Source organism: Sciurus vulgaris (assembly GCF_902686455.1).
Source record: "Sciurus vulgaris genome assembly, chromosome: 4".
In the NCBI taxonomy this organism is placed as follows: domain Eukaryota; kingdom Metazoa; phylum Chordata; class Mammalia; order Rodentia; family Sciuridae; genus Sciurus; species Sciurus vulgaris.
The window spans coordinates 162,742,863-162,763,525 of record NC_136464.1 but is presented as its reverse complement, the minus strand read 5'-3'; the positions used below and the strand labels follow the sequence as shown (position 1 = coordinate 162,763,525).

Sequence of the window (20,663 nt, the reverse complement as noted above, 5' to 3'; positions counted from 1 at the left end):
AAGGAAAAAACACAAGAACACAAGCATCAAAATAACGTAAGTGGACAATCCCTGGCAGATGAAGAGATTCTAAAGGTAGACAAAAACAATCTGCTTATCTACTATTTACATGCTTGTCAATATAATAATGCAGAACATTAGTTTATTAATCATTACAAACTTGAAAAGAGAAGTCATGAGCTGGGAGAAGATAGAGGCACCACATATAGTCTGCTAGCTGTAATATACAGAATAAATACTTTTTATAAGCCAATAACAGAAACACAAACAGCCAGGGGTGCTCATCACAGGATGCCTGAGGCTGGCACATATGGGAGAAGACACCTGACTTTACTAGTAGCCAGGGAAATGCAAAATGAAACCAGTGGGATGTTATTTCACCCCCCTTAATTCGACAGAAACAGATGTCATATTGACAGTATGTATCCTTGTTACGAGGTCAGTGGCATGTGGTCTCAGATATTTTCTTCCCCAAAGCTCATATTAACAGTCTAATCATGAGAAAACAAAAACAAAATAGCAAGTCTTAATGAAAGGCAAGTGACCATTTACCTGACCAACATTTTCAACACAGTCAAGAGGAGCCTAAGGAGACATGACACTAAATGTAATGTGGGATCCTGGAATTAAAAAAAGGATATTAGACCTAGAGTCTTCTGGAATCTCTTCAGAGGGGACTGACTCTGACATATGCTATTCAAAAAATTTTTTGGTGAATATTGTGTGCAGTATGTGCAGAGCTAAGGATGGAATGCTTAGGTACACTAAGCACATGCTCTACTGTCCTTAGCCTGCTAATTTAAAAAACGACCATAGATGGGATAATCAAGAAATGACCTGGCAAATTTTTGCCTTGTTACTTACTGTACAGCTATGACCATAAAAATAGAATTTAATAAAACCTTTACAAGGGTGAAAAAAAGTGTACCCTGAGAGACTGGTAAAGGTTTCCCAAAAGATGGTCACTTTAGCCAAATCAGCCCCTGCAGACACAGAGGATGTGTGGGCAAGGGGGATGGTTTATACACTAAGCAAGAAAGGGTGGATCATAAGGCTGCAGGACCAGACACCAAACCGATTTCACTGTATCATATAGACAATGTAGAACCCTGATGGCTTTCAAATAGGACAAGGATATGACCAGAGATGAGATTTAAAAAAGGGAGTCTGGGGGCTTAAGGGTTTGGATTCAAAGAGTGGAGGCTATCAACTGCTTGGGAAAACACATTTCAGTTTGGGAAGTAGATGTCATAAAACAACAGGATATCCAGCACACAGAGTGGGAGCTAGACTTAGGGTATTGGGGGATACACAAAATTGCAAGTTGGCAGATAAAGAAGGTGCTTAAAACTATGATAATAATTAGGTAGCAAGTGATAGAGCCAGATTAAATGCAAATCCAAAGGCAAGCAGGCAAAGGGAAGTGGCATCTGACAGATGGGGCAGACTCAAGTCAGGCCTTTGAATGTGGGAGCCTGAACTTGCAGAGAATGGAAAGCCTCACAGTTTGAGGGAACACTATGTGCACATGTTGGAGGGCAGGAACTGGGGTCTGAGGAGCCTGCTAGAGTGACGGAGGTCAACAGGACTGAGGAGCCATCTGGAACACCAGACTAGAGATCAAACCACAGGGGCCTTGGTTTGAACTTGGTTTATAAGGAAAATGGCAGACAGTTTTATTTCTATGTGCCTGTGTGCTCTGTGTGTGTGTGTGTGTGTGTGTGTGTGCGTGTGCGTGCGCTGCTTGGGATTGAACCCAGGGTCTCATGACACGTAGCAAGTACTCTACCAATGAGCTATACCTGCTTTGTCTGTTTCTTTTCATTAAAAAAAAAGAAAAAGAAAAAAGACAAAAAATTGCAGGAATGATCAAGGCAATCAAAAGAACAGAAACCACAATCAAGACTGCCTGTCCTGGTAAATGCTGTGACAAGGAAGGGGTGAGGGCAACAGTGATATTCAACTGAAATATAAGGTATACCATTTAATGCAATGTAAAATTTCCTAGTAACAACATTAGAAAAAGTAAAAAGAAACTGTTCGCATTAATTTTAATAACAATCTATAATCCAATGTATCCAGGATACTATATATTACCATTTCAACATGTACCACTGGTCACATTTCAGGGTCTCATTGAACAATGAAGGCCTAGAGCTCCTGCAGAGGTTAAACTTACAAGTCAAAACATATTCTATCACATGTGTTCTGCTTGCAGGAACAAGAGTAGGAAGGTAAACTTGTGATCCTGAGGGTTCAGACTTGGTATTATTTTAAGGATGGAGGGGTAATGAACAAAAATAAGGGTCATTGATTGAGTTAATATTTGCTAGTCAAGAAAAGAGACAATACTGCTATTATGGAAAGGATGACTTTTTATTTCCATCCTGAATGATTATCATACCATTATTTAAACATGTCCAAAAAAAATCCTGAAATAATTTAAACTGAAGGCACAGAACAAATCAAAATATTTAACTGTAAAAGATTAAATGAGAAAATGCAAATATTTCCACAGTAGCAATAAATTATGAACAAGTTTCCATCACCAAATATCATTCTGACCAAAAGCTATAGTCTTTTCACATGAAATCTACAGCTTAGTTGATTCCAAGATTTCCATGATAAAAATAATATTTAAAAAATTCTTCCTTCTAAAGACTCATTAGACCACCAAGTTCAAAATAAGTATTTTATATATAACAAAGTAGCAGTTATGATATTTGTTGATGGATGGCCTCTCCCCAAGAAATGACACATTCTTACAAACTGTTTAAAAAAAAAATAGCAAAATTGGTTAAAAAATTCTATCTGGGGAGCAGGAAAAAAAACTTGTTCCATGTCAATCAGAATATCAAAGCACTTTAATATCAAATTGCTTCAAAAGCCAATCATCACATAACAGTAATATACTGTATGGGGCATTCCACTGTATCATGGTTACATATTGACCATACAGTGCAGTTAAGGGGTTGAACAAATCAGTAGCAATTACTGTTGCCTGCTTTTATTTATTCCAAAGAGATATGTCTTAAAAAATCATTATAAAACTAACTGGAATAATCAGTGACATGCTACAGATACAATAAACCCCTATAATGCTATAGCTAGGTTTGAAAATAAAGTGGTCATGCTTCTTAATATACTGTAATATTTTGAAATACATTCTCTGATTATCAATACCATTTATTACAGAGGTCACTTGTAAATTAGCTCAGATTCTGAACTAGGTTTCTAACTGAAACTTTTTTCAAGTATGCATAATATTAATAAGGTAAAGATATCTTTCTTATTCACTTCGTTATGTACTCTCCAGAGAACAACCATGTTGAATAAAGCAGTTTTCAAAAACATTTCTATTAATATGAAAGTCTAGTGACCAAGAGCAGACTGATAGATATTAACATCTAAAATCTACTACTTCAGATTTTTTTTTTTAAAAGAGCCTTTCAATCTCTTACTTGAAACAATTAATTTCTTAAGAAAAAATGGAGAAAACTAAGAATTTCTAAAACACTCAAGAAAGGTTCCTATCTGAATAAAATAAAAGGTCTCCCTTCTCCTACTCAGCTGTGATACATAAGTATGTATTTAATAGCAATATGGTCTTATCTTTTATCATCTAATTTAACAGAATGAATCACAAAAAACATTTCCAGACAAGCTGCTAATAAATATAATACAAACTCTAGAAATGATTTTTAGCAAAAACAGCTTCAAAATTTTCCTACATAGCAAAATGTTCCTTTGGAAATTAATCTTTAATGCTTTTAGACTCTTCCAGTAAATGCAACTTTATATCTCCAGCACTAAGCTATAATTACCACCCAAATTTCTTTGTCTCTGGATAAAACATTATGTTTTATTCTCTACTATACTAATAATGGTACATTAGTTTTTAAAAGGTCTATAATAGTGTCAGACTTATATCTTCAACACTGACAAATACTGAGATTAAAGTAGAAATAAAACAAACTAGAAAAATCACTTTATAAACTGTGATGTCTTGAAATGTTGGCAACAATGAAAGATAAGCAACTATTATCATCCAAATTTAAAATGTACCCAACCATTCACGGTAATGTTTATGACAGTGGCAGCAAATGCTATTGTCAGTGGCTGCACTGACCCTGGTCTTGAGGGATATAGAACTCATTTTATAATTCAGTTACTGAAAACAAAGAACCACCAGTTCAATACAACAGGTCGGGTCAAAGTTTGTAACCACAGGTTACAATTTGACCACCAAGAGTCTGAATTCTGAAAATATAAACTCACCAGGGTTAGTGGAAGACTATTTCCAAGCTAAAAGAAATGTAGCTAACTTCAGGAAGCCTTTTAAATAAAAATGAAAGGATGATCTTTGTGGGTTTTGGCCCTGTGTATACCAGCTGTGCCAGTAGCTCCTAACAAACAAACACAATGAAACCAAAAGGGTTTCTTTCAAAAACCTAAAAATGAAGAGGCAAGACTGGAAACCAACTTCAAAAATCTACACAAGGCTGCCAGGCCAACAAATAACTGTCAGAGTGACTTTGTTCCTCTGTTCTTTCAACATGGGAACCAGTGCAGAATGGCTCATGCCCACAGTTGACAGGCCATTTACAGCCACGATCATGTCGCCACATCTGGTCAAAGAAAAATACAAACAGAAACAGAAAGTTACTATTTTAATGGCATTTAAAAGTTCCCAATTGTGCAGCATGGAAATCTTAATTTTACTTAGGGATTTATTATCAACAATAATGGTGTATTATCTATTTTGAGAACCATCTAGAATACATTTTAAGCATATGCTGGCTTTTCCTGGCCAATCAAGAATAACCCTGTGCGAATCCCTCACATAACTAGTAGGTGGAGTTCAAGAACAAGTAGACTAATTTTCACATACTAGCTTAGGCATATAACAAGAAGAGTCAGTGTGTACTTAAAAAAACAAAACAAAACACCAAATGCTGCACTTGGAAAGTGCTGGTTATTGTTATTATTCCTATTTTCATTTTTAAATTTTTTATGCTGCTGGGGGCAAATCCAGGACCTTGCACATGCTAGGCAAGTGCTCTACCACTGAGTTACATCCCTAGACCACTGTTTGATTATTATTTCTCCACTCATTCTTAGAGTTCATATTCCTGAGTTAAATTGAGAATAAGACTCATACTTCCTCTTCTTTTAGCTACAATACTCATTGTCCTCCAAGTGTAAGTGGGTGATGAATCTGAGGACTTTAAGCCTTATTGTTTTTTTAGCCTTATAACAACTTTTATAAATATCCTTATAATTTTTTCACCTTTAGTTTACAACACGAATATGCTAGGGTTTTTTTTTTTTTTGCAGGGGTGAAACCAGGGATTGAAATAAGGGGCCCTTAACCACTGAGCCACATCCCCAGCCCTGTTTTGTATTTTTATTTAGAGACAGAGTCTCACTGAGTTGGTTAGGGCCTTGCTAAGTTGCTGAGGCTGGCTTTGAACTCACGATCCTCCTGCCTCAGCCTCCTGAGCTGCTGGGATTATAGGCATGCGCCACTGTACCCAGCTTGAATATGCTGTTTTATTTTAACTATTTCAATCTATCTTTGGAAGTAGGTGGGGTGCAAATTAATAAACTAAGTAACTGAGGCCTGGCTGATAATTTTGTTGAAGAGAATGATTAATTCATTTGCTCATCCTAAAGTCATGATCTTTTTTCACGTATTATTTAAGTGTTGCTTTCTCTTTATAAAGAGTATTAACTGTCTGTTTCAGCATTCTATCTATTATGAATACATTTGCTGTTATTTTATTTTTTTGGTACTGGGGATTTAACCCAGGGATGCATTACCACTGAGCCACATTCCCAGTCCTTTTTATTTTTTGAGACAGGGTCTTACTAAATTGCTGAGGTTGGCCTCAAACTTGTGATTATCCTGTTTCAGCCTCAAGAGCTGCTGGGACTGCAAGCATGCACCACTGCACCCAGCTGAATATATTCATTTTTTTTTTAAAAAAAACAGGTACTTCCATTGAACACTAGACACTAAGACTTTACAGTTGAGCACCTCTCTTCCCTCTTGGTGATAATCTCTTGATAATCACTTTTCTTTCTTCTCCTGGTACCTGAACTTTGAAAAAGAAAAGCATTCTGAGTGAGGACCTCCTGTTCAGTGGTGGCTCTCAGCAGAGGGGTTAGAGGCCAGGGCTCTGGAGCCAGGCAGTCCTGGGTCTGGATGCCAGTCAACCACTTTCAGCTATTTGATATGGGTAAGTTTCTTGGCCTTCCCTAGTTTCAGTTACTCTGTCTGTAAAACAAGTATAAAAATGCACTTACTGTGTGGGAGTTTTAAGAAGATGAATTGATGCATGCACAGCCCTTAGCTCTATGTCTGGCATCTGGTAAACCAGTGCACATTCATTCACCAAATACTTACTGAGACCTTACTACATGTAAGACAGTGCTATGGCAGCTGCTCAAGAATTAACAGTAAATGCAACAAAATTCCTCAGGGTGTGGCAGCACATGCCAGTGGCAGCCACTGGGAGTGGCTCATGAGGCTGAGGCAGAAGGGCTGCAAGTTCAAATCCAGCCTCAGCAACTTAGTAAGGCCTCGAGCCACTTAGTAAGGCCCTACCTCACAGTAAAAAAATAAAAAGGACTGGGGATGTGGCTCTCAGTGGTTAAGCACCCCTGGGTTCAATCCCTGATACAAAAAAAAAAAAAAAGTCCTCCCGCATGGAGTTCCTATAAATACCTGCCTGACATTTCAGGTAGAGATGTGTGCTGTGGAGAAAAATAAAAGAGTCATCTAATGGCAGGACTGGACCTAAGTCATCTGGAAAAACTGCTCAGAGGTTGTTGTCATGTCACAATGTATTCAATCAAATGACTCAGGTTCAGTTCTGGTCATTAGATTAATGAAATACAGCTTTTAAGTGACAAGACACTAAAGGTAGTACTCTAGTCTAAATAGGGGTTAGCAAATGTTTTCTGGAAAGGGCCACATGGTAAATATTTTAGGTTCTGTGAATCATACAAAGCTTCAGTCACCAAGTCTCTATCACAACAACTCAAGTCTATATGAAAGCAGCCATAGACATTATCAATCAATGAGCATGGCTCTGTTGCAATAACTTTATTTACAAAAATTCAGAGCAGGCTGAACTGGGTACTAAACCCTGGGCTAGATCATGTCTAGCTTAACAAACACAAATTCCATCATTAATGAGAATAAGACTTACTTTAATCTTCCATCGTAATAAGCAGGAGTTCCCAAGACAATGGTTTTAATGAAGAAAGGCTGATTGGTATGGTTCTCCTCATATCCTCCCACAATACTAAAGCCCCAGCTTCCCAAGTAGCTTCTTCGTAAAACTATATCATGGCAGCTATGAAGGGCACTGTGAACAAACACAAAAACAGAAAAAGTTAAAGTGGAGACTCTGATGGTCTGTTTATCTTTGTTACAACTCCATAACATGGTACACACACCACTCTTGGTAAAAAAGAGAAAGCTGCTTTATTTCCTTTCACATAATTATTATTGTTGATGCTGAGTATTGAGCTCAGGGTCTTGTGCATGACACGCAAGCACTCACTCTAGCACTGTGTTATACCTCTGGTTCCAACTATATAATTTTGACCACCCATGTTCAGCACAGAGGCAGTCCTAGGAGACTCAAATTTCTGCGGCCTTTCTCAGTCTCCTCTTCTCAAGTGAAGATGTATACATAAACGTATGCATTTAAAGAAGCTCGAATATACCTAATTGCTGATGACACCTCAAAAATATGTAAAAAAAAAAAAAAAAAGATAATGTGCCTATATTTGTTCACTGTATTGCTAACAACATTCTTAATTCTAATAATCACTTGAATTTATAAGAAAAATTACGAAGTGGTATGAAAGAGGTCTAGTACTGCCATTCTCAATTCTCAAATGTAAGAAGAAAATGACCACTACTGAAGCTTTCCAAAAGAGGGAAGACAACTTGCAGTTCTTAAGGTAAGTTATTTGTTGTTCTTGTTCACTTAGAACGCTTTCATTTTAAGGAGACTCTAAAGTCAAAACAGTACTTAGACTGGAAAACCCTCACATAAAAATGTGTCTTTCCTTTTTATATCATGGACACTGAGATGCTATAGTTAAAATGCTACTTCCAGTTTGGAGGATGTTGTCTAGTGAGGAGGAAAAGAAATCTTTGTATACGGCTATAAACGGGAATAAGCAAGAGTAAAAGCTGGGGAAAAAAAAAAAAAATCAAATGATAGAAAAATATTTTTTTGTAATAAAAATATCTTTCATTATTAAGTGAAATCGGATCTATACACATACAGTACAAGGTTTCTTGTTTTTAATATATTAAACAAGATTTCTTAATAATGCTACTTTTGTAAAGTGATATACATTGCTAGAACTTCTAATTTAGTTTCTGGCCTAGTTTCTTAGCCCACTGACAAGAAAGGACTTTTAAAGAGGATTCTGGGATGGAGAAGGGTCCCATGCATTGGCCTGATTTTCAGGAACAGTGAAGGTTATTTTTATTATTCTAAATCTCCTTCAACAAACAAAAAGATAGTTTTCTGGCATGCTTCCAGCAAAGAACAGTGGAAGAGTCTCCCTTTTCAGGAAATGCAGAGCTGCTACTCTGTGTGGCATGAAATCTGCTTATAGGGTCTACCTGTCCCCACAGAGGAAGATGTGCAGCTATTAAATCTAAGTCCACGGACAACAGGGACCTCTGTAAATCCATGCAATAGTGGCCTTTTGTTGAAAGGGTTTTCTTTCAAAACAGGTGGGCTCAGAAATAGATTTTTCTATATAGCCTATTTCTCATCCAAATCCTTTCTGCTTGATACCTAAGAAAATGCTGTGAACAAAGATATGAACATGCTGAACCACAAACTAGACTTGCATGACAGATGAGGATGACTAACAGAAGCAGTAGGGCCGGGAAGTTACCACTCTGCCGGCTCCATCAGTAGAGGAGCACAGCAACTCTCCAGCCCCGACTGGCCCCTGTATAGCTCAGACAGCTGGCTTCTGATCCACTCATCCTGCCATTCTAGGTTAACATTGACAGGTTCAGGAATCAGTCTGAGAACTGAATAAGAGTAATGAGTTCCTTCTGACAGCTGGAACCTCCCAATTTATATCATAGCTCTGTAGGAAGTTAATAGCAGCCATGATGTCTGTTTACCTTCCAATGGGAAAAAAATAATTTCAGGCATGGAATAAACATACATGATGTAAATTGTCTTTGTTGCAAAAACAAACAAAAAAACCCCAAAAACTTTCTTCACATGATGTCCACAGGTCTGTGAAATATGAATTATACTCCAGCTTTAGGCCTTTAACTGTCTCCCCTGCCCAGTTAGGTTTTTGATGAATGAAATCCAATAAGATTTGTGCTTTTTCTTCTGCAATTCTTTATGTGAAAGTATTTTATAAACCACAAAGCACTAGGAGCCGGGTGTGGTGGTATGCACCTATAAATCCCAGCATATCAGGAGGCTGAGGCAGGAGGATTACAAGTTCAAAGCCAGCTTCAGCAACTTAGTGAGGCCCTAAGCAACTTAGCAAGACCCTGTCTCAAAATAAAAAAAATAAAAAGGGCTGGGGATGTGGCTCAGTGGTTAAGTGCCCTGAGTTCAAACTGCAGTACCAAAAACAAAAACAAAAACAAACCATAAAGCACTATATGAATATCAGTTATAAATTTATTCCACCTGAATCAGATGGTTCAGAAACTGGTATAGTCCTCTTGTTCATTTGTATTTTAAAAAATCAATAATTTTTTATACTTGGTTAAGAGTCAAAATGTTTCATCAAACATCATTTTTAGACTTTTATATACAATAAGAATTGGAACTGATTTAAAAACAACTAAAGATAGTAACATACATTCTTGCCATCTCAATACCAAGAACCACCGTCCAGAGAAAGCAATGTACTCCTAGATGCCACTGGAGGTTCCATGTGCTTTATGACCCTGACACAAACCAATTACAGAATGTTTGGGGCTGGCTATAGTCAGTTCTGAAGCAATGAACTCTTTAAAAAGGTGGAAGAGCTAAAAAGAAAATGAGAAGGCTTTGAAATTTGTGTGTCTAACAAAATCCAAAAATTCTGCCTTTTTAGTGAACGTTAAAAAGAGGGGGCTTTTAGAAAGGCTCCTATAATGGGGCACAGCCTCAAGCACCAGCGTGGTGCTTCCTGTGACGTCTAAGCACAGATCAGAATGCATGTTGGTAATGGCAGTTTTTCTCAGCAAGCAACTGGAACATCTAATCTTATGGCCAGCGTACATGCGATCCTTAATAAGGATGGACAGAACTGCTTTCCTTGTTTTTTATTAACAGGTAAGTTTTTTTAGCTTAGATCTTGTTACTGAATCTCTTAAAATGTAATAGGAAAAATTACCTTTTTAAAAATAATCTGATTTGATGTTGATAATCTGACTTGATGCTTGCTTTAATTAGATAAGTTCACTGTGTTAACTTTAACGGAAAAGGACTGCAAGTAGTATTATTCCACAAAATAACAAAAAAACTATCAGTACCTTGGAAGTCCAAGCCACATGACCCAGGATGGAGACCAACTGGCATCATACTCGTTCTCACTGAAAGTACTTGGCTGCCCTTCTGAGGTCTGAGTTGCCTCCTCAACGATCTGGACCTCCAGTGCTTTAAGAACAACAGCTGGGGAAGCAGCACTGGCTTTCAGCATAGCAACAGCCTCACTGTGACTCAGATTGGTCAAATCAATGCCATTGATATTCAGCAACACATCACCTAATTCAAATGAAGAAACCAAAAAATATGTCCTCTAGTCACCAAAAGATTATTTCCCTACAAAACTTGTCTGTAAACTAACCAACAAAGGTTTCAAGAACTCAGCTAAGATAAAAAGGTCACTTTTTACTTGTTTTTTTAAAATTTATTTATTGTAAACAAATGGGATACAACTTGTTTCTCTGTACATGAAGTAGAGGCATACCATTTGTGTAATCATACATTTATATAGAGTAATGGTGTTTGATTCATTGTTATTTTTTTCTTTCCCTCCCACCCCTTTTTCCCCTCTATACAGTCCCTCCTTCCTCCATTCTTACCTCCCTCCCACCCCCCATTATGTATCATCATCCACTTATCATCAAGATCATGTGTCCTTTGGTTTTTTGAGATTGGCTTATCTCACTTAGCATGATATTCTCCAATTGCATCCATTTGCCTGCAAACGCCATAATTTTATTATTCTTTATAGCTGAGTAATATTCCATTGTGTGTGTGTGTGTGTGTGTGTGTGTATCACAGTTTCTTTATCCATTCATCAATTGAAGGGCATCTAGGTTGGTTCCACAATCTGGCTATTGTAAATTGAGCAGCTATGAACATTGATGTGACTGTATCTCTGTAGTATGGTGATTTTAGGTCCTTTGGGTATAGGCCAAGGAGTGGGATAGCTGAGTCAAATGGTGGTTCCATTCCAAGTCTTATAAGGACTCTCCACACTGCTTTCCAGAGTGGCTGCACTAATTTGTAACTCCACCAGCAATGTATGAGTGTACCTTTCTCCCCACATCTCCCCAACACCTACTGTTGCTTGTATTCTTGATAATCGCCATTCTAATTGGGGTGAGATGGAATCTTAGGGTAGTTTGGATTTGCATTTCTCTTATTACTAGAGATGTTGAACATTTTTTTCATAGATCTGTTGATTGCCTATAGATCTTCTTCTGTGAAGTGTCTGTTCATTTCCTTAGCCCATTTGTTGATTGGGTTATTTGTATTCTTCGTGTAAAGTTTTTTGAGTTCTTTATATATTCTGGAAATTAGTGCTCTATCTAAGTATGTGTGGCAAAGATTTTTCTCCCACTCTGTAGGCGCTCTCTTCACATTGCTGACAGTATCCTTTGCTGAGAGAAAGCTTTTTAGTTTGAATCTATCCCAGTTACTTTTTACTTCTTTATAATTTTTACAACAGTGATAAGTCCAATTCATTGAAAACATTCCAAAATGATTCAAAAATTAAAAATAATGTCATAATACAGAGGAAGAAGTATGGCTTGAGGCACCTTGATAAGACTGGAAGTTCGAATCATTCACTTGAGGTGCACTGAGTATAGGCCCTGAGCATATTCATTTCTCTTCTTTGAATTTCAGATATTGCTATAGTTTTTTCCAGTTCAAAAACTATTTGACCCTTTGTTTATAGAAATAAATTTTAAGTATGTTCCAGTTTACATTAATACAGTTCTATACATAAAGACAACCCTGCACAGTTCACTCAGGGCAAACATTCTAGAATATGTACAGAGAAGACATTCTTGGGACAATTGATTGAAACTTGTGATTTGAACATTTTCCCTTGCTTGAGGGAGAAAAGACGTGTTTGTTTCTCTCCCAAGTAATAGTGAAAAAAACGCAATGGGGATTATATCAAATGTTAGGAAAGAAAATATTAGCTTGACAGGAAGCAGACATCATTTGTGCTAGAAAGTCTACAGAAAAATCCCCCTCTCCCAATTTATCATCCATTTTTCAGATTATTAAAGGCAAACCTCATCTTAGAAAACTTGGAAAATACAACTAAAATTACTTCAATTCTAAAATTGGACAAATAGACAAAAAAAGGCATACCATTCAATTCTCTCATTAAAAACACACAATTCTAAGGTTTATAGTATATTGTGCAATCACTACCACAATAATTTTTAGAACATTTTTATCACCCCACCCCAGAAACCCCATGAGCAGTCACTCCCCACCTGCAAAACCTAAGTAACCACTAATCCTTTCAGTCTCTACAGGCTATTTATTTTTTGAGTTTTAATAGTTTCTTATATGTTCTAGATATGTCATACATATGTGATTTACAAATATTTTCTCTCAATCTGATTTTTTTTTTTTTTTTAACTTTCTGGGTGGTATTCTTTGTAGCACAAATGGTTTTAATTTTGATGAAGTTTAGTTCACCTAATTTTTTTTCTTTTGTGACTTGTCCTCTTGGTGTCATATATAAGAAATCAGTGCTTAATCCAAGGTGATGAGGATTTACAATTGTGTTTTTTTCTAAGAGTTTTAGTTCTGACATTTAGGTCTTAGATCTACTATGAGTTAATTTTTGCATTTGGTGTGAGGCAGGAATCCAAAGGAAAACACATTTTAGGCTCAATTTTCTTTCCATATGAACAACTAACTAAGTCAATGAAGACTGCTGTTGTTATCACGGTAATACTGGTTAATTACACCTTCCCACCTATGCAAATTATAGAGCATGGGGAAGGAACTTAAACTAGTGAGAATATCCCTAAAATGAAATTGTCTTCTGCTCTACCTCCTCTTTCAGTCTCCTCCTACATAGACTCTTTTTCACATGCAACATTTGTAGTTTAGTGATATGACCCTTCAGAGTATCTGCCATAATCTGGGAAGCATAAGTCTTTTAGAGGATCTTTTCCAAAATAAAAATCCAACAAAGTTAATGGTTTGTAAATTCTGGAACCACTGTCCCGTTTCAGCAAATTTTCTTTTATATTGGTTATTTACCTAGCCCTATAGAGATGTCATACTTTAACATGCAAGGGACACTTAAGGACACTTGAAAAAGTTATGTTTAATAGGAAACTTTGTAGATATGCTTTTTTTTTTTTTTTTTTTCTTTTTCAGGTTGTCCTCAAACTTGTGATTCTCCTGCCCCAGCCTCCCCAGTAGCTGGGATTACATGTATGTGCCTCCATGACCACCTATGGATACTCTTTATCAGGGATAAGACACGGGGGAAATGTTTCAGATCCTATCTTACCTCTCTTGATTCTGCCATCTCGTGCAAGGCAGCCATGGGGTGGCACACTGGTCACAAATATGGGAAGTTCACCACTCTTACTTCCTCTGCCCCCAGCAACTGTCATTCCAAGGGACTCGTGTGGTTCCTTTTTTACAGTAATATGTTTTTCTTGACATGTAACACACTGAGTAAGATCCTAAAGAAAAAAGAAAAAAAGATATTGGATAACGAATAATAAATAGTTGAGGTAAAAACATCTTATTGAACCAAGGTGATAACTTATGTGGTAGTTATAAAGTGATTTTATTTTTTTTATCCCTAAGGACTGCAAGCAACACATAGTTCTTAATAGGCACAGTGAATATCAGTGTCAAACTTTGAACTGATTTTTATGACATTTATGGAACTCAAAAAAATTAGGACTACTGATATATGGAAGCAAAAAAAAAAAAAAGAAAGAAGAAAAAAATCAACGTATGTATTGAGTTCCAAGACAGATCAACTCTATAAAAGTTATAACACTAGAGTTTTGAATTCTGAAGACCAGCCAATTAATTTTACTTGTATCTTTCTCCCCAATTATTTGTAAGAAAAGTTAATAGAACAATACAAAAGTAAAGTGTGGATTTTGCAAACCGCCAAAAAAAAAAAAAGCAAGCGAACTATCTTCTGATTCTTACTGATGAGGACTATAAATGCTTGGTCATGAAGCAAATGCAAATCTACTTTCAAAACTTTCATAAAAAGTTGAAATTGAAATTTTCAATTTTTTGAAAATGTTAATGACATGGAAATAAATTTCCAACAAACTTATATTCTCAGGAAAAAACTTTTTTTTTTTGTACCAGGAATTGAACCCAGGGGCGCTTAATCACTGAGCCACATCCCCACCAGTCCTTTTTATTTTTTTATTCTGAGGCAGGGTCTTGTTAAGTTGCTTAGGGTTTCACTAAGTTGCTGAGGCTGGATTTGAACTTGCATTCTTCCTGGCTCAGCCTCCTGAGATGTTGAGATTATAGGCATGCACCACTGTATGGCAGCAGGAAAAAGCTATCTTTATTAATATTTGTTACTGCTATTCATACTGAGACATTCCTGACAGTAAGAAAAAGAGTATTTAAAATATTACTGTTCTTTTGAATTAGAATTCAATAACAAGGTATACATATGCAATATCAATATTAAAATAATAACTAACATTTATTAGGGCTTAACATGTGCAAAGTTAATAGCCTGCATGCATTCTTTCATTTAATCCTCATACTATTACTGGCTCCATTTTACAGATGAGAAAACAAGCTCAGAGAAATCAGGTAACCTGCAATTATAAGTGACTGCACAAGGGTTTGAACTTACACATATTCAAAATATATATAATATTATTTTGGAAAGTTGACATGTACTGAACTGTTGATAATGGTATTTATCAAATCTCTAAAGTAGGCCTGGAAATCTAAGCTCATCTGCTCTTCTACGGACCTGCAATCTATATGCATGACTGAAATTTTATCAAAGGAACTACTTGTATAGCCTCATAGTATTCATAGAAAATGTTCTGATGCTGTGAACTTGTCAACATTGTTAATGCAGTCTTCTATCTAAAGGTATGAAATTTATGATAATATTCTTCAAAACTGGCCAAACACAACTTGGTTATGAAGACAACTAAGAGAAATAGCTTTGAGAACACTTATTTAAATATACCCTTATGAAGTTAGTCAATCAAGGGTGGTTGTTTTATAGCTTTAGATGGCTGAAATGTACATGATTATTCCTCAGGGAACTAAAGCAAACTTCAAAGATTATCTTCAGTATGCTTCAAGGAACTAAGGGTTCAAAACCATATAAATGCTTATCCAAGTGGCTACTAAGAGGTGTAGTGTGTACTGTAATTTTTAATGATAATTATACCCATGTGACTAGGTTGGTTTTGTGAATTTGGGTGCATTTGATTTCCATGGGAGATCCTTTTTGTAATCAGATCCTGATATAATAAATGCAAACAGCTAAATTTACAATTCATTCTATGTGGCTGGTTCTAACCAACTAGGAATTAACAATGAATTTGGCATTACTCTTTAAAACATTGTCACCTAAAATTTTAAAGAGAACAAAAATTAGCAGATTTACGACAGAAACATATCTGAGTCCAAAACAATTAAATAAAACAGACTTCTCTATATGAATATTAGAATGATTAAATAGAATTTTCAGAATTATCTTGATATTCTAATTTTGTCAGACATCCATGTCTCAAAATTACTGTAAAAATCATTGACATAGAAGATTTAATTACTTTTGCTTTATATTATCATTTCACAAATTTAAAAGAATACATAGATATATTGTTGTATATTACATATACATATTAATATATATTAAAATATATTAAAAGCAAGCATCTAGCTATATGAAACATTCAAATATCTTTTTCAAAACAATAATGGTCCCAGTAATTGTTTTACACTCATCAATATGAAGGCAAAATTATAGGCGTCATTATACATTTCAGTTTTTGTGCAGACTAGAGAACAAGTCTGTGGTTATAATTTTTCTTAAATATTAACTAAACCAAAAACTAGTGACACATCTGTACTTAGCTTGGAAAACCAGATAAACCTGATGGGCCAAAAATACTGCCTTTCAGCTATGCTTTCTTAGGGTACCAACAGCAGATTCCAAGGGAAATTATTCTCTCAAATGTTATGCTTCAATTTAAAGACTGCTTTAGCAGATAAGGAACTTTCTATGGGTTTTAAGCAGAACAATCAGTAAGTCAAGCACTTTAGTAATTTTACTTAAGGAGAATAACTTTAGAAGCTCCTATTTAGCTTTCACGTTCAGATAATTGGGTGAGCATTACCTCATGTTTTAAAATTCCCGTCCTTCTGGAAGTTTAGTTCAAAGGAAGAATAAATAGAGTAAATAATACCATGAAAGCCGAAGAACCATTCTTTTTTTGAGTTTTGGAATTACCCAGTATGACATCAAAATTCTCAGCACAGATAAATGACCTTGGAATATATTATAAAGCCAGTCAGTGATCTGGAGGCAGCAGTAACAAAGTTCAACATATGGGGATTTTAATGGTCTAGGGTAATATTTCTCTAAGTTATCACATGAAAACATGCTAACATGTACCTATCAAAATTTATGATTCATGTTTAATATTCACAAATCTAATTGTTACATAAGCAACATTCCCAATTGCTAAATACAAACATGTTGATCATGTTTTCCTGATACCTTTTCAATCATAAAACTAATACTTACAGTTAAATAAACAACCCAAGATAAATCTCACTTTCAAGTAACACTAAGCAAACAGATTTTTCTGAAAGATCATATAGAGGAAACACTCCTTGCCAAGAAACCATCTCTAGTGGTTGAGGTATTGACACAATGAAAGTCACTCTCCAAGATAAAAAACTTCTAACAGAATAATAGCCTCCATTTAAATTGTTCCAAAAAATCGATTGAGATATGATGTGCATGCAGAATGGCTCCATTTACATTTTATCAGCTTGTAACAGTGATTCTTTGAGGACAACATTCCTTAACAAAAACCATCCTCACCTTATGTGAGCTTGGTCTGCTGTGAGAGGGCAGCTGTGCATGGTGCTGGCTGCTGCTGTGACTTCCTGTTTCTCGGATGGTGTTACCAGGCTGGGGTTTCCCTGGTCTAGCAATTGTTAACTGCACCCTCTCTCCACTGGCCTGGAAGAAACACACATACATTGACACCATCATGAAGGATGCTTGCCATTTTAAAAAGATTACAAGCCATGTAATTTTCCATGTACTTCTCAATCACTGTTTAGGGGTTTTACCTGCGCAGCTGAATATACCTAAGTGGCAGGGAGGCAGAGTTCTTTTCATTAGCTAATATTTTAAAACTTCTGGGCTTGAAACACACACACACACACACACACACACATTGGCTTGTATGTGTATTAACTTGTTTTAGATGTTCATGGCCTTCATTTTAAATTTAGAGGCCTGTTATCTTAATTTAAACAGAGACACCTATTATGTTTTAAAAGTTACTTTGTCCTTGTTTTTAAAGTACAGGTCTGATTTACTTGATTCTTGGCATAACCATAATCCCAATTTTACTATTATTACTGTGGGAAAATATAAGTCTTGCTTTCATGAATTGTGATGATAAAACTAGAAATCTTCCTCATGATTAAAGTCAAAATGTTGAGAAATTGCTTTTTTAAGCTCTTGAGAAATAAATAATAAACATTTCGAATGTTTACTACAATTATTTGCTATTCAAGCATTTTATTAAACTAAATAGTTTCAGAAAAGTTCTTCAAAGTAACAAAGGAATAACATTCAGCTAGCACCTCCACACAGTCCAGGGACTTGATTTAAAGGGCAGATGCCAAGATACCCTTGATTTAAAGGGTAGGTACAGTGTTCAGAATCCTGTTATTTAAAATTCTGACACTTCACAAATTATTACATTTCACTGTGTGAAGGGCTGAATAGCTTCCATTGGAATTTTATTTCATTATACAGACTCATTTTCCTTCTTGCTTATTTTATAACCACAAATCAGTATTTCAACTTTAGTTGGAAGCTGCTTATACACACACCTATAAATGAAAGCAAGTCTTTTTTTCAAGAATTGCTTGAAAAGACAAAATTCTGTGAATGTGATGAAGTGTGCATTTAGAATTTAAACGATGGACTAGCATGTGGGTTTAGTCTAATTTTAAAAGCCTGTGCACTACTGTTTCAGGGTTTTAAACACAGCATTTTGTTAAAAATCAAGATTTTAAAAATACAGGATGCTGATGGATGAGGTGGCACACACTTGTAATCTTAGCAATTTGGGAGACTGAAGTAAGAGGACTCCAAGTTGGAGAACAGTTTCCAGCAACCTAGTAAGACCCTCAGCGACTTAGTGAGACCCCTAAAATAAAAAATAAAAAATAAAAAGGACTGGGGATGTGGCTCAGTGGTAAAGTACTGTTGGGCTCAATCCCTACTACCTAAATAAGTAATTAAGAATTAAAATGTAGGCTGCCCAATCACAAAACCTGTAATTCATGAGTGAATGCCCTTGCTGCTGGGAGTATAAATTGGTATAATAGGTGTGAATGTGTTTAAAATAGATTTAAAATGACAGTTATGAACCTCTAAAATAGTTTAACACAGACGTGTGTGTGTGTGTGTGTGTGTGTGTGTGTGTGTGTGTGTGTGTGTTTCAACCACAGAAGTTTCAAAATATTAGCTGATGAAAAGAACTTAGTTCCTCCCCATCAACTGCCCAGGTAAAGCCCTAGAATCATTCATGAAAGTGACGTTTCTCAAGGGAGTTTAGCAAAAAGACTTAAACTTGGAAACAAAACATGGAAGAAGACTAGGCTGTTTCTTTACTTTTTCAGGAATTCAAAGTGTTTTAAACACATCATAAAATTTGTCCTCTCACACTCCTGTGAAATATGTAAGGATAGTCATTACTAGAGAGAAGACATGTTTTCAGGAAGAACATGAGGACAGAGAAGCTGGGAGCACATCCAGAAAAGATCTATAGGTTCTGCAGCATGCTGTGGCATTTAATGATAGAGGCCATACCCCACAGTGATAAAGGTGAAACAAAAAGGTGTTTTTCTTAAAGTAAGCACAACAAAAAGCTATAAAGCAAAACCAGAATCATTATAATTGAGCATCAGGTTGACTGTCACTGAGAAATGTATTTGCAACACAGAATCAATAACAATGAATATTTAAACAACTAAGAAAATCCAAGTCTCCACCCCTTTCATCACACTGTGAGGAAATTCAGATATTGGTCTCCTTTTATAGACTTGAGGTTTAAAGAAACTGGATGCCTTAAAATTCTTGAAAAATACATTATTAGGACTCATTTCTGGGGATATTAGCTAGCTGCTATACTGCTGAAAACCAGTTCATCTTGTGAGTGGAGATTGGTGGGAGGGAGAAGGTAACAAAGAGAAGGGGGAAAAAAGGGCGGGGGAAGGAAGAAGAAATCTAGTAGTTTCATGAATTTGAGGAAATAAGTCATAGCCTTAGTAATTGTAGTTTCCCTGAGGGCCACCTTCCTCCTCTCAGTTGTATCTGGCTTACTAGGTGGAATCCACAGAGATCAAATGAGAACAAATGTGAATTGTAGAGCTTATGCTATGAAGAATCCACCCGAAAGTCCATAGGAATACAGTTTTTAGAAAAAAACTTGGTCTACAAGAAACTTAAACTAGTGTGGATTTTGAAGAATTTAGGTAGTCATGTCTGATTTTTCCAATGAAGTTTATCAAGAGTCCCCTGAATTCTGATGTTATGTACCAATTAAAACAAATACAGTCAGATGTTAAGGCTCAGCATTTGGTATTTACCTGAATAATCTGGGCAGCAAGCTCTGGGGTCCCGTGCTTCAGGTCGTGCCCATTGATGGCCAGCACCCGATCATTGCTGCTGAGCCTGCCATCCTGGGCTGCCAGACCACCTTCTAACAGGTCAAGAATAAACACGCCTGGCTCATCTGTCCTTCGTACTAATTTAATGCCAAGCTGTTCACCAGAGTCCCGTTTATGAAGAAGCACATGGAAAACTTCTTCCCGAAGAGAGTTACTTTCAGAGTGGGCATATGCTCGGTTGCCAAAGCGCCTCTCCCGCAGCACAGTAAGATGCAGCGTGTTGCAGGGCTGGGAAAGGACAGCTCTGGCATAGTTATGGGACACATTGCTGATATCATAGTTGTTGACCTAGGAAAAAAATAAGAATTAGGATCAACACATGATAATCTTTCATTTTCTTAATTTGCAGAAATGTTTATATGCCACTTCCAATGGAAATCAAGATTGTGAAAAAGCTATCCAGTCATTATTTATAAAGAAAGTCACTTTAAAGACATTCTAAAATGCAGT

General features: G+C 36.2%; 1 protein-coding gene across 5 annotated transcripts in view; it reads right to left on the bottom strand.

Moving 5' to 3' along the window:
• Positions 1–2,355: 2,355 nt before the first annotated feature.
• Positions 2,356–20,663, bottom strand: part of LNX2 (ligand of numb-protein X 2) — a 77,495-nt gene continuing 59,187 nt past the window's right edge. For all 5 annotated transcript variants that reach the window (XM_079137014.1, XM_079137017.1, XM_079137015.1 and 2 more), the window contains 6 exons: positions 20,133–20,501; positions 17,341–17,481; positions 13,783–13,960; positions 10,538–10,769; positions 7,218–7,376; positions 2,356–4,628 (listed from right to left, as the gene is read on the bottom strand). In XM_079137014.1, the coding sequence (XP_078993140.1) occupies positions 4,493–4,628; positions 7,218–7,376; positions 10,538–10,769; positions 13,783–13,960; positions 17,341–17,481; positions 20,133–20,501 (1,215 nt within the window). In that variant the 3' untranslated portion in view covers positions 2,356–4,492. The remainder of the gene's footprint in view (positions 4,629–7,217; positions 7,377–10,537; positions 10,770–13,782; positions 13,961–17,340; positions 17,482–20,132; positions 20,502–20,663) is intronic.